Source organism: Saimiri boliviensis, chromosome 17 (genome assembly GCF_048565385.1).
Source record: "Saimiri boliviensis isolate mSaiBol1 chromosome 17, mSaiBol1.pri, whole genome shotgun sequence".
NCBI lineage: Eukaryota > Metazoa > Chordata > Mammalia > Primates > Cebidae > Saimiri > Saimiri boliviensis.
The window spans coordinates 4267367-4282039 of record NC_133465.1 but is presented as its reverse complement, the minus strand read 5'-3'; the positions used below and the strand labels follow the sequence as shown (position 1 = coordinate 4282039).

General features: G+C 52.8%; 1 protein-coding gene across 8 annotated transcripts in view; it reads right to left on the bottom strand.

Annotated features, from left to right (window-relative positions):
* The window catches only part of BCAS3 (BCAS3 microtubule associated cell migration factor), a 661861-nt gene that overhangs the window by 7088 nt on the left and 640100 nt on the right, over nucleotides 1-14673 (bottom strand). For 3 of the 8 annotated variants that reach the window (XM_039475903.2, XM_010339706.3, XM_039475902.2), the window contains one exon: nucleotides 5734-5799. The exons of 4 other annotated variants lie outside the window; for them this stretch is intronic. In XM_039475903.2, coding sequence (XP_039331837.1) covers nucleotides 5734-5799 — 66 coding nt within the window. Of the gene's footprint in view, nucleotides 1-192; nucleotides 5800-14673 lie in introns of all 8 variants that reach the window. One more of the 8 variants, XR_012514509.1, reaches the window with a different exon arrangement.

The following is a 14673-nucleotide window of genomic DNA, read 5'->3' as shown; positions in this document are numbered from 1 at the left end:
AGCAAATGGACCATATGTGGTCTGCCCCAAGCGATCAACTTTGCCAGCGAGGGGCCTGTGCGCAGAGCCCTTACGTTCTACAGACAGGACCAGCTACGCAAAATAGGGCTTGGAGAGAGAGAGGCTAGGTGGAGGGAAGACGAACAAAACGCGTGGGGCTGTGCACGGCTGGCAGCTTCCTGGTGCTGGCACCTGGAGAGGGGTGGCCCAGGCAGACGTGGCTCGGGGCTGCTTGTCTTACACCAGTCCTGTGCCTGGAAACAACTGCTCTCTCTTCCGGAGCGTGGCTGGGGAGGCGGGGGGCCTGTTGGGTCAGACAGAGATGGAGTTGGCCGAGCCTGCCTCTAAACCCCTGACAGCCTCGTCAGAGACCACACTCTGGGCTGGAGCCAGCCTCAGCCCCCAGGGCACTTTTTAGGAGGTGAAAAGTGCAGCAGTTAAAGGCGGCCCTGTTTCCCACCGCACTCAGCATCCCCACCTCCCAGGCTGCCTGGCTCCCCTCAGCTTACCCCCACGCCCTGCAGTGTGGGGCTCCCCTCCCCCCAGGTTCCCTCTGAGGCTCCAGAGCTCACTGCCACACCCACAGACCAGGGGTCCTCTTGGCCCACCAGTAGCGAGTGCCTGGGACGACGGGGGCTGGGGCCGGCAGGGACTGAGACGGCAGTGCCCGTTCTCCTCTGGAAGGGGTTACTGTTCCCTTCCCACACGTGCTAGAGGAAGGAAGGAGGGCAGCTTCTGGTAGCCGAGGATGAAAAGACTCCTCTGGTTCTGCTAACAGGAATCCTGGTTTGGGCTGCGGGCACCAAGGAGCAGGTGAGAGGCAGTGCTCCCTCCGGCCTGCGAAGGGCCTTCACGCCTCAGTCTGAGCGCAGACCCCTGGCCCAGGCGCCTCATGCACTGGTGCCTTCCCCACAGCACAGCCTGGGCTCTTGCAAGCTCTTGCTTGAGTGCAGGCATGGCCTCCTCCCTGGCTGGAGTCTCTTTCCACCCACAGGCTCCTAGGAACAGGCTTTCTCTCCTAGCCCAGCTTTTGTTTCTGACCAGAATGAGGCCACATGGTGCATCCTGCACCACCCCCACCAGCTCCTAACACGGAAGGGAGACCTCTGGGGCTCTTGGCTCAGGATCCCCAGAACTGCTGTCCTTGGCCACCGGGGCCAGGCACAGGTGCTTAAAGCCTCAGCAGGGTTTGCTGGGAGACCTGAGGGTGAGAGACCTGAGATGCTGCCAGGCGTCCACCACCCCTTGAAGGGGAAAGTCATGACTGACATCTGGCTAGGGAGAGAGAGAGGACCCTCTCTGTGCCTGAGCTTCTACCCGAGAAACCAGGGAGGGCACGGGCATGTCCCCTTCCCGCCGGGACCCAGAGAGGAAAGTTCAGGCAAGCCCTGTTCATGACAGCAGGCCAGTGTGGCCTGAATGCCATGAGCGGGGCTTAGAGACAGACTAGAGCCCTGGATCCCCAGGGGCCCCAGCAGGGACAGGGCAGATGCCAGGAGATGTGTGTGCTGGAATGCTGGGGAGGGAGGAAGAAGGTGGAGAGGTGGGGGAGGAGAGAGGCCTAAGGAGAACTCGGGAGGGGCCTCTCCCTAGCTCCTGTCCCACGTTTACCAGGCTTGTCACTTAGGGCAGTCACGCCTCTCCTCTAGAGCCTACTGTGCCTGTGTGTGTCATAAGGAGAGCACTGGAGTTCCAGGTGGAGCTTCAGCCCAGCCCGGGTTCACCTTTGCAGCCTTTGAACCAGTGAAGTGTGGTAGGACCAGCATGCCTGAGCCTCGGGCTGTGCTGGCCTGGGGGGGCTGCGGCCACATCCCCCACCCCCAACAGCTGCTACACCTCACTCCCAGGAAAGCCGCCTTACTCAGGCCTCCCCAGATCTTGGCTTCAAAGGAGAACATGGCCGGATCACCCACCCAGACCACCTTGACTAGACCCCATATCCAGGGACCCTCTCGGTGCCCACACATGAGTGAAATTTGAAACCCTGACCAAGGGAGAGTACATGCAGCCACCACACGCCATACGAGGGGACAGAAAAGGCTGCACTGACCCAGCTCCTCTGTTCCTGTTTTGATGTGTCTGAGAAGCCGGGCTCAGGACCGGCCAGCTGTGGAGAAGCCCTGGCCTACGGCTCCCCGTGGCGGCCTGGGGAGGAGGACTGTGGCCTCAGTCCTGCCACAGATGTGCCAAATAACCTGGGCAAGTCACTTCACTTCCCATCTGCGTCAGCGTCTGTGGCACAGGAGGGGAGGGTCTGCTCCGGTGACCACACTGGGTATGTGCGGCTCTAACGAGAAGAGCATGCGGGGGGCTTTAAGAAGCAGAGCCCGCCCCGGACACGCACTCGAGACCCGTGAGTAAAACATAAGCTTTGCTGCCTCTGCTGTCTCCAGCAGGCAGAGAGCCCCCAGGAGCGGGGTTGAAATGCCCCTCCCACCTCCGGCTCCTCCGTGCCACCCTGGGAGCAGAGCCTTGGCTGATGCCCTTTAGGGGGTACTCAGTGCTGAGGGGCATGGCAGGCGGGCTTGGGGGATGAAGAATGTCTGGCCAGGTGTCGCCATGCCACCACTCTGTGTGGAGGGGCCTGGAGGAGTCTCAGGCACTAGCACACAGGCCCGTTCTGGCCGGCTATGAAGAGGGCGCAGGGCTTGGAGCTCGCCCTTGGCACCAGGTGCTGGCAGCTGGCCTTGACCTGCCTGTGTCCTGGAGTCCAGCCTTGAAGCTCGGAAGACCCACCCTAGTTCCCGGCTCCCTGAGGTCCCCTCCAGCGTGACGAGATAGCACTGGGCCCTGTGGACCACAGGGGAGCGGCTGTCCTTTGAATGCTGCTGGCTGGCGGGCACAGCCACATCTGGTTCTCATTCAAATGTCCAAATGTAATTAAATTCCCTACAACACAGCGGAAGAGTTTGGTAAGATGTGGCTTTCCCCTTCTCCATCAAGGTTAAGAAATCAGTCTCTCATTCCATGGGCAGACGTGCGTTCCTCCCTGCCACTGGTCCGTCCTATTCTGCAAAGGCGAAGGCCTGTGCTCTGATCTGTTATCTAGAGCTTATGGGGCTGGGGCCAGCATGGGATACCCGGATCTCCCCCACCCCCATGTTCCATTTACCCCCCTGAGAGGATTAAGAGCTGAGGCCAAAGCTGCGGGCTTGCAGCTGAGCAAGGCGGTGTGCTGGGAGTTGGTCAGGGGTGGGGGTGGGGGGTCAGTGCCCCCACTCCTTCTGAAAGGGTCTCCCTGACCCTGAGGAGATAGCACTGTGCCGAGGCTCACCTCAGTGGCACACCAGTGTCCTTCCACTGCTGGGATGTGGGGGTGTCATAATAATCTCCTGAGGGGACTCCTGCTTTCTCTGTAGCTCTTCACAATAGGAAGTACTCGAGGATTATGATTCTGGAGTCTTTGGGACAAGGAACCCCCTGTGCTTGGGCATGGCCCTACAGCCCAGGGCAGGGGAGGACCTTCCCTACCTCTTACTTCTCACCTTAGGGCCCTGGGACTGCTTCGAGGAGGCACCCCCCTACCTCACCCCCCACCCCGTACACGAAGGAGGAGAGGCGTGTGAGACACTGGAGGAATCTGCCTAATAGACAAGGCCCCACGTGGTGCCTGAGCCCTCTCCAGGAATCTCCAGGACCTCCACATCTCACAGACTGCCACTTCTGGCCTGGGAGGGCTCTGGACAGCTTAAGGGACAGCTGGGTCCAAGGTGCAGTCCTGTGTGAGAGGGGCGTCCTGTTTCGGGCTTCAGTGCCTCTGCTCCTCGGCCTCCTGCCCAGGACTTCCCCATATCCAAATCCAGGCAGAACGGTCCCCGGAGGGCTGCTTTTCCCAGCTTCCCTTCCCACTGGAGGATCTTCAGTTCACGGCACTTATGACTTTCATGGTACTGGGTTCCATTCTACTTCCTCTGTTTCTAATCATTGTGGTACAGGCTTTATGAGAGTTTCTTTTCTTTTCTTTTCTTTTTGGAGACAGGGTCTTGCTCTTTCACCCAGGCTGGAGTGCGGTGAGGTAATCTCCGCTCACTGCAACCTCCGCCTTCCGGGTTCAAGCAATTCTCCTGCCTCGGCCTCCCGAGTAGCTGGGATTACAGGCATGTGCCACCACGCCTGGTTAATTTTTGTACTTTTAGTACAAGTGGGGTTTCACCACGATGTCCAGGCTGGCCTCAAACTCCTGGCCTCAGGTGATCTGCCTGCCTCAGCCTCCCAAAGTGCTGGGATTACAACCGAGAGCCATTGCGCCTGGCCCCAGGCTTTATGAGGGTTCCTTTATAAGTGAGGGTCTTTTTCACTTTGAAACGAACTGTCCTGAAAGTTAATAACTTGTTTCGGCTGTGACTGCTACCCAGAAACCAGTGGGGGTTGGAGAAAGGATGACCAGGCTCGGGGAAGGAGAGAATTTTCTAGATTAATAATGCTATGCTGAAGTTGAGGTTCCTTTAAGACTCCAGGCCAGCTCCTGTGTTAGAGTCCCACATGCTGCTCACAGCAACCCTAACAGAGAACCAGACCCACATACAGGCACATACGGCATCTGTGTGCCGAAGAATGCTGGCCTTAGGGACAGGCTCACACACCCAAGTTGGTGTGAACCAACCAATCCCAACGTCACGGACCTGGCTCTAAAGAGGAAGAGCTTTTTATATTTGTTTCCAAATGGTAAACCTAAGTTTGGTCATAGATTTAATTTTTCGGTGGCATTTAGCATCTGGTAGCCTTGACTTCGGTGAACAAGGTTCGAAATTGACTAACCCATTTCTTGGTCTAGTGTTCCAGGCCAAGCCTAGCCAAAGGAATGGTGTTGGGGCACGGCCTCTGTTGCCCTCTTTGGGGTCCCAGCCTGTGTCTCAAGCCCACACGCTGTGGCTGGGAGAGGCTCACGGTCTCAGCTAACCGTGGAGATGCCGCCGCCCGTCCAGATGGAAAAGGCCGGGCTGAGGCCAGGCTGCCTTTGTGCTGTGCTCGCAGACTGGCTGCTGGTGCCGGGGCTCTATTCATTATTCAATTCAGCTGGCTCGGGTGAGCCTTTCCATTTGCTCCTCCAGAAGGAATAACAAATCTAGAAATGCAATTCCACTTTGGTGTATTAAGATATTGATTTGCCTGTCGGGTGGAAGTGCATTTGCTCTGTCAGCCCTCCCACGGGTAGGAAGGGGTTAACCAAATGTTTATCACAAGGCTGGCTTCAGAGTTGAAAGTAATGTGATCAGTAATGAATTTTGTGTTACATTAGGTTGTATAAATGGACAGACAAGCGCAGACAACAAGTGGCCAGGAGTCGGGGCTAATCTAATGATGTAAAAATAGAGACAGCACCAATTATACTAGGGGCCAGCTCCAGGCTCCTGCAGGGACTGCAAATGAATAGGTACAAATCAAATTACTCACTAATAGACGCACTACAAGAGGGGCAGTCAATGGTAAATGCATTAGAGCCTAGTGACCTCTCTGCTCTGCACAGCAGAGTCCGAAAATTTGACTTCCATCTTCAAAGTGGGGGGCAGGGAGTGGCGTTCTCAAAGAAACTCTTGTTGGGTGAAGGATGACAACCGCTCCCCATCCCAAACCAGTCCCCGGCTAGAAGAGACCTCCCGCCTAAGCTGACCCCTACCCTCACTTGAGTGCTCCGGGGCCTGGGCATGAGGGGGTAGGAGAGCACCCTTCTGAAGGACAGAAGCAGCAGTGGGACAAACCCTTCCATGTAGGCAAAGATAGGACGTTACATACCAAAACACTTCACAGCCACGTGTCTCTCGGGGGGGAAGGTTTTTACTGCTACGTCAAGGGCTGTGTCTGTATTGAAAATAAAATATTCCTTTAAAGAAGATCACAAACTGCACCTTTAAGAGAGCAGGAAGAGCTGAGATCAAAGTGAGTCGATACCCAAATCTGGTCTGACCACTGAGAGCTTCGCGGGGGTATTCACGGTCTGTTCCCAGGCATGGCACGCCTAGGGTTTTACAGACTTCTCACTAGCCTAAACTGGTCTCATCCTTCCCTCTCCCCTCCTCCCCAGGCCAGCTGACTGAGTTCCAACACTCCTGCCTGCTGCACAGGGCTGGGGTAGGGAAGTATGTGGAGAGAAAGTCAGGATCTTGGGTAACCCCTCAGATTTTCTTCCTATTCTCAGCTTCCGTGGATTTAGAAACCAGGTGTGAAGTTCAAAGCTGCCTGGCAGTGTGTGCTTAGGGAGAGGTCACCAAGACCAGCTCGAGGGCACTAACCGCACACTCCCATTCAGCTCTCAGTGGTCGGGGATGGATAACGCACGAAACCAAGAAACTCCAGGCCTTCCAAGGACCCAGCCCAGGCTCACACTCCTCCAATGCCCACCTCGGGTCAGCACCAAACAGTCACACACAATGCTGTGGAGATGGCACGCTGGCCCAGGCCCAGTGGAGCCGGGAGATGATGGGAACATTCCAGGAAAAGCGAACACAGCGGGCATGGAATGGAAAAGTCATCCTGAACAAATAACACAGCTGGGTGGCGATTCTCCCCAGACTCCATGGAGGGCGCAGAGGGGTGGAAATGCTAGCTAGCGGACTACACCCAGTAAAAAATATGTGAGCAACGGGGGAGGCTGCGGAGCCTGGTGCTGGGGATTTTGCCAGCAAATTTAAAAATGTCTTATGCAGTGCGCTGGCAGGTCCCTGGGGGCAGGAGTAGGGTAGGAGGGGGCATGGCAGGAAGAAATAAGCAAAAGACTGAGGATGGAAAGCTGTTTCCGGTAAGGGTGCTCCAAAATGCCTTCTTCTGCTAGGGAACTTGGCTTTTCTGTTAAGTCAGATTGGCTTGGCTTGGCCTGGCCTTCTGGGTACAGGGCTCTCTATGGCTCCTAAGAGCCAAGACTCTGGATTCCTAAAGGGTCAGAGAGTCATTGCCAACTTTCATTTTCTGTGAGCAAGTGTATCTCCCTCTCTGAGCAGCCACCATATCCAGGGGGTGGCCTGCAGGTCTCAGGCCACATTTTGAGAAGGGGGAGGGGCAGAGGCAGGGGCAGAAGGGAAAGGTGGGTATTTAACCATCCATGACCACATTCAACTTTGTTCAGAATCTCACACCTCACAGAAAGGTCAGTGGTTAAAAGTCAATACTGTGGCAGAGGAGGAGGAGCAGGGAGAAATCCTCCCTGCTGTTAACCATTTACCTACGTTAATGCTTCCAGAGGACAGCCTGTGCTCTGGGGGTCCGACAGCCCTCCCCCAGCCCCTCAGTCCAAGCCTGTGCCTTTCCACACTCATTCCTACTTTCGTGTCAGGACAGCAACTGGAGAGGGGACTCTGAACGGTCACAGAGGTCACACCGGCACTTCCTCCTTGTTGATAGGAATCTACTGTGCCTTGGTGAAAGAGTTGAAAGGTGACTTTAGACAAGTAAGAAATAAGCAGAGGAGATTCTCAGCCCCAAACTCCCACTGCAGCTCTGCCCCTGGTGGGGCCTCCGATAGCCTTAGTGACGAAGGTGGGGGAACGATCTACCCAGAAGCAGATTTGGGACCTGGCCAGAAACTAACAGGTATGACTTTTAATCAATAGTTATTCCCATTGCCTTGACTGGCTTTCATTCACCTCTCAGAGGCCCCAGAAACCCATCCAGTCACTCAACAAACATTAACTGAGGCTCAGCCTGGCTCTCCTTCCAGTGCTGGCTGCTGGGCAGGAAGAAGGCAGGTGGCTGGGGATAACAAAGCTGATTTAGACTTGGTTCAAAGAACCAGAAGTGGGTCAAGACGCACTCATGGGAGTATGAGTGAGGGCGGGGCTGGAGCGACCACCAGGGTTGGCCCTTTTCCAATGGCAGAACCCAGGGAACTGGTCAGCAAGTTAATGGAAAAGACAACATACACTTACTTGCACAGGGCCCAGTGTCCAGTGAGTGGGTGGTGCAGAAATTCAGAGACAGAATGGGTTGCACACATTTGGCTTCATGATCAGGGAAAGCAACACAGAAGGGGTGAGATTTGCGCTTGGCCTAAGACTGGGCAGAGCGGAAGGGTGGCGGTCTCCTGAGGGCTGACCAACATGTGCCAGAGCCAGGTGAACAGGGTGCGTGCTGGGGAGGCTGGGATCCTACATTTGTGTGAAGGTGGAGGAGGTGGAACATGTGGAGGTGACTGCGGAAGGGGAGGTGGGACATCAGGCTGGAGGGGAAGGTGGGGAAGGCCTGTAAGAGACCAGAAGCACGATGGCGAGGAGCCTGAGTGGTAATGCGCAGGCCTAGGCACTTTCTTTTCTTTTTTTTTTTTTTGAGACGGAGTCTCGCTCTGTTGCCCAGGATGGAGTGCAGTGGCACAATCTCGGCTCACTGTAACCTCTGCCTCCCGGATTCAAGCAATTCTCCTGTCTCAGCCTCCTGAGTAGCTGGGACTACAGGCACACACCACCACACCCAGCTAATTTTTGTATTTTTAGCAGAGATGGGGTTTCACCATGTTGATCAGGTTGGTCTCGAATTCCTGACCTCATGATTCGCCCACCTTGCCCTCCCAAAGTGCTGGGATTACAGGTGTGAGCCACCGTGAGGCCTGGGCACTTTCTGAGCAGGGAAGTGAGACGGTGGTCAGGGCAGGCTCTGCAAGCGATGGTCCCCTTCCTCCACTGGATCCCTGCTTATTCTGAGTAAAAGGGGAGGACGACTGACATGACTGCCACCCTTCAGACCAGGTGACACCAGCAGGATCTTCATAACTGAAACCTCTTCCCAGATATCTTATTTTAATCCCACATCTTTCAGTTATAATCTCACTTCATGTCTTCTGTTTCCTCCTTTGTACCTGGCAGTGCTGTGACAATTCGAGGACATTTGTGTGACAGGCAGAGTCTGAGGCGTGGCCACTGCTCCCATGGGGAGGAGTCAATGAGAGAGACCGAGTGGTCCATACAACGGCCAGAACATCAGAAGCCAGGACGCTACAGGAGGCCGGCGATGACTACATTTACTAGCTCCCCCTCCCACTGCATCAGAGAGGAAGAAACTGAGCCCAGAGACAGAAAGGCACATGCCCAGGGTCACAGGCTTCCCCCATTTCTTGATGAGGGCTTCAAATCCCATCAAAAAGGGGGAAAAACAAACAAACAAACAAACAAAAAAAACAAAAAAAAAACGTTTTTCCCAATGGCAGGAGCTTGATGCTGGGAACTGAAAGGGCTCTCAGATTTGGCCTCTCCTGCCAATGGAAAATAGCTAGGAATAGGCAAGCCGACACTGAACTGAGATACAAATAGCAACACCAACATCACCACCCCTGCCGAGGCCACCGGCTATCCCCCAGTCTCGCTGGCGCAGCTGCTCCCTCTCGTCCTGAACAGGGATGCTTGTCACCTGCTGGTGGGACTGGGCCCTCTATCTGGTGGCCCTGTGCCTCTGGGGACATTCTCTTCTCCCACCCTCAGCAATCAAAGCATTAGGTACTAGAGAGTTCTAGCTTTGCCTCTGCGTTCTAGAGAGACCATGCCCCGTGGGCAGGGGAGCTCTCCTGACTTCCGCTTGGTCTAGCTCACTTAGGGAGGCCCGGTGGGTAGCTGGGGGTAGACGTCAGAGAGAAACAGACCCACACTTCAGTACTGTGGCCTCTGGTGCTTTCATCTCTCTGAGGGTAGGAACCATGTCTCTGATTCTTCCCCAGCCTATGGGGGAAGAAACTGGCAGAAGCCGACAGAGAGCCTGCCTGCCCCAACCACAGAAAGAGCACGTCGGGCCACTGATGAGGTCACTCAGAGAAGACACTGAAAGAATTTTTCTAGAAGCTGTAGCAGGAGGAAAACTCCAGGGCCCAATTAGGTGAGGCAGAGGAAAGGCCCTCGGTGCTGGCTAAGTTGCTTCGGTGACAGCGTTTGCTGAGGAGCTTGGTGTTGCAGAGACGGGCAATTTTAGGAGCAGTGGGCAATCAGGGATATTGCCCAGAGAAGCCTAGAGTCTTTGGCAAGACAGCCAGACCAGGCCAGAGCTACAACTTGCACAGAGGAATCACCCTTGCCTTCTTGAGAAGGGGGCCGGGAAATGGGATAGGTAAGCCTTGGAGGAAAAAAATTAAAGACTGAAGACTGGGTCTCATGGGCGGCCATGCTGGGCATCCTGGAGAAGAGAGAGAGTCTTACTTTCAGGAGGCCAAAAGACTGTGACCCTTCCTGGGTATCCAGGATAAACACCAGTTTGGCTGAGAGGATGGCTATAGGAAGAGGAGGGAAGATTCTACGGAAAGATCAAAGCAGCTTGGTGGCTGTGCGTGGCGGCGAAGCCGGGAATGTGACCTATGGGGCTATAGCCATGCTGGCCCTGTGAAGGCAGCATCTTCAGCTTACAAGACCTCTGGGTCTGCTTAGGATGGGGTCAGGGTAGCTAACGCAGGACCCATAAAGGAGGCTCACCTTTCACTTAGAATCAGAAAATCTCAGGGCCCACACCACACATGTAAGTGTCACTTCTCCAGCTGCCTGCAGTAGCACTGCCAGTTCCTGTTTCTATGGCCTTGCAATGAGTTGGGTCAGCAGGGTGCATCTATTTACCCCTAGGGCTGGACTGGGTGAAGTTTTCTTTTCTGAATTGTAGATTTAAAAAATACGTTGGAGGTAGAAAATTCTAACCACCACCACATCTTCTGAAATGTCTGCCAAGTCCAATGTGGTCAACTACTTTCTAGAGCGAACACTGACAAATCGATTATCTGCCTTTAAGATGGGACTGACCGGAGAGTAGGGATGGCTAAAAGATAAGATAACTGGCCCAGTACAGTGGCTCATGCCTGTAATCCCAGCACTTTGGGAGGCCAAGGTGGGCGGATCACCTGAGGTCAGGAGTTTGAGACCAGCTTGGCCAACGTGGAGAAACCCTATCTCTATTAAAAATAAAAAATCAGCCAGGCATGGTGGCGCATGCCTATAATCCCAGCTGGGAGGCTGCGGCATGGGAATCGCTGGAACCTGGGAGGTGGATGCTGCAGTGAGCGAAGACTGGGCAACTGTACTCCAGTCTGGGGGACAGAGCGAGATCCAGCCTCAAAAAAAAAAAAAAGAGAAGATAATTAACTCATGGCACTGGTGCCTGCAATTATTGTCATCTGATCATGTGGCACACTGTGATGGGATGGAGCCAATATGGCCCCTATTGGAAATGCAGCCTTAGGATGAAAAAGTTCCCAGCCCTCAGTATTGAGCCAAGTAGGCGTTCCAAGGCCCTTTGGAAGAGCTGATTCTATAGGCAGGAGAGGGGTCCAACACACTGAGTTATTTGGTACATATCTGATCAACTCCAGTAAAAAATAGCTCACACTTATTGAGAGCTGACTTTCTACGGTCTCAAAAGACTTTATTAGCACATACGATGTGCACGCACACGCACACATACACACATTCACACACACACACACACACACATATATACACACGAATAGTGCTTTTAGGTCATCTTTTGCAAAACATAGGCAATCAACAAATATTTGTTATTAACTTGCTGAAACCTCCCGAGATCACTTAAAAACTGCCTAATGTTCAAAGTGTGATTTTTATGTTAACAAGAGAACAAGAAAGGTGCAGCCCTTTCAATACATAAAAGTAGCTTCTGGCCGGTGTGGTGGTTTATGGTTGTAATCCCAGCCCTTTGGGAGGCTGAGGCGGGCAGATCATGAGGTCAGGAGTTAGAGACCAGTCTTGCCAACATAGTGAAACCTCGTCTCTACTAAAAATACAAAAAATTAGCCAGGTGTGGTGGTGTATGCCTGTAATCCCAGCTACTCGGGAGGAGGCTGAGGCAAGAGAATTGTGTGAACCCGGGAAGTGGAGGTTGTAGTGAGCCCAGATCATGCCATTGTATTCCAGCCTGGGCGACAGTGCGAGACTCTGTCTCAAAAGAAAAAAAAAGTAGCTTCCAACAGAAATCTCTGGAAGAGCTTTAGTTGAAAATAATCTTAAAGCCCTTTCTGCAGAGTAATTAACACACAAACAGGAAAACTCAGAGGATTTAGGAGAATAAGCTAGAGTGTTGACTTTCAAAGTGCAGATTACAATTCATCAACGTATTATGAAATCACTTTAGTGGGTCATGAATGTATTTTTTTTAAATGAAATAAAATAGAAAGTACAAGATAGTTCTTTTCTTAGAATAACAGAAGGCGGCTGGGCGCAGTGGCTCACGCTTGTAATCCCAGCACTTTGGGAGGCCAAGGCGGGCAGATCGTGAGGTCAAGAGATCGAGACTATACTGGCCAACATGGTGAAACCCCATCTCTACTAAAAATACAAAAATTAGCCAGGCGTGGTGGCGGGCGTCTGTAATCCCAGCTACTTGGGAGGCTGAGGCAGGAGAATCGCTTGAACCCGGGAGGTGACAGTTGCAGTGAGCCAAGATCACACCACTGCACTCTAGCCTGGGTGACAGAGCCAGACTCAGTCTCCAAAAAAAAAAAAAAAAAAAAAAAAAGACTACTTTAAATAGGGGCCAGGCACGGTAGTTCATGCCTGTAATCCCAGCAGTTTGGGAGGCTGAGGCAGGCAGATTACTTGAGGCCAGGAGCTCGAGACCACCCTGGCTAACACAGTGAAATCCTGAATGTACTAAAAAATACAAAAATTAGCCAGGCATGGTGGCAGGCACCTGAGTCTCAGTTACTCAGGAAGCTGAGGCAGAAGAATTGCTTGAACCTGGAGACAAAGGTTGCAGTGAGCCCAGATCATGCCACTGCACTCTAGCCTGGGCAACAGAGTGAGACTCCGTCCAACAAAAAAGAAAAAAGAAAAGAATACTTTATACAGTGATCCCGACCCATGCATAAGGCCTGGGCTTTTGATATCAGATGTGGGAGAGCACTAAAAACAAAGACTAGGGCAGCTACACAGTTATTCAAAGAGTTAAAAGTCTAAAGAGAAAATGGACTTAATATGTACACAGGTGTTTATTTAAAAAGCTTTGTTGCTGGAATTAAGTTATATCTTTACCTAGATACAAAACAGTTGGAATAAGTCAATGTTTTGTTTACTTTAAAAATTCTATTTTTCTAGAAAAGGCAATATTGAAAGGAATGTCTGCTAAGCAGGAATTAGTCAAGTTATTTTGAGGGGGGTAACAGAGAGAGGAGGGGGCTTTGAGAAACAGCATTCCAGGCAAAAGGAAAAGTATGCACAGAAGCCTGGCGGGCAAGAGAGTACATGTGCTCAGGGACCCTCTGGGGGTTCAGCTTGGCGGGAGCTCACCCAGGGCAGCAAGAGATGAGTCTGGAGCGAGGGCGGTGGCTGGTCTCAAAGGGCTCTGGGCATCAGGATGGGGGAACTTGAGAGACGGAAAGGGTCCCAGGAGCGGCATTCAGTTTGTGGACATGTGGATATGTCAGTAGGTAGCTAGCCAACTTGGAAATTATTTGGAAATCATCAGTTTATGGATAGTAATTGGAGACATAGAAGCAGAGACTGCTTGGTACTGGGGCAGAAGAGACCAGGGCCAAGACAGGGCCTTGATAAATATGCCTAAGGATGACCGAAGAAAAGGACTGAGAAGCAGCCAGACGCAAGAGAAAACCAGGAGAGAGTGGTGAAAGGCAGCAGCAGGGAGAGCATCGAGAAGGCGGGGGGGGGGGGGGGGGGGGCTGGCAGGGCCAGTGTTGAGGTGAACCCAGTCTCTGGAGGTGACTCTGGGAGAACCACTGCGGCTGGGCGGGCTGGGGTGGGAACTGTGCCTCCTCCGCTACAGGAGGAGAGGGGAGCATTGAGGCAGGGATGTTTAGGATGTGGGTAGCAGAAAGTTGAGATATTTATCAAATGACAACCTCGAATTTTCTCTCTGAGAGTAAGGCACAAGATGGTGGAGTAAGATTTGAGGAGAAGGGGGAGTTTGAAATAGGATCCATCAGAAGGACAGGGACTTCAAGAGTTCAAGATGATGGACTGAGCACAGGCACCATACTAAGTGAACTCAGTAAAGGGAAAAAGATCAAAAAGAAAATACAGACTCTTAGTGGACCAGAGATCTGAAGAATCTCTAAGAATGAAGATAGGCCGGACGCCACGGCAGTGAGCAGGGGCTGCTGCAGAACTGGGGAGGCCCAGGCCTCGCTGCGTCTCTACCGCAGACACTGCGCTAGGCACTGGCTTCTGCTGCAAAAGATGAGTGCGAACTGAGGAATGGGGGCGGGGCATGAGGAAAACACAGTGCAGGCTCCAGTGGAGAGGAGAGACCACGGGTCTGTAGAGGCGCCAATCAGAATAACGTGCATTCTTTCTTGGGAGCCCAGGTGTAAGAGCAGAGTTGGACTGAGCTCGAATTGGAGTTTGCTGAATGGGAAGATGGAAGGGTGACAGGGGCCAGGAGCATAAGGATATTAGCAAGAATGCAATTCAGCCAGTTATCTTAGAGCTGGAGCTGCAAATCACATATGCAGTCGAATTCAACTATTTAGTCAGCATCCATCACAGACCACAGAACTGCCATCTGCCCTATAAGTTAACAATCATTTAAAACTGATCTTCTCAAACTTCAGCAGGCACAGGGATCCTGCTGAAACACAGACCCTGACTGAGTGGGGCTGGGTGGGGCCTAAGAGTCTGCATTTTTCACCAGCTCCTGGCTAATGATGCTGTGGTGGGTCTGAAGACCACTCTCTTTTTTTAAAAAAATGTATTTTTGAATTGACAAAAATGATATATATATATATCATGTGCAACACAGTGTTTTGAAATA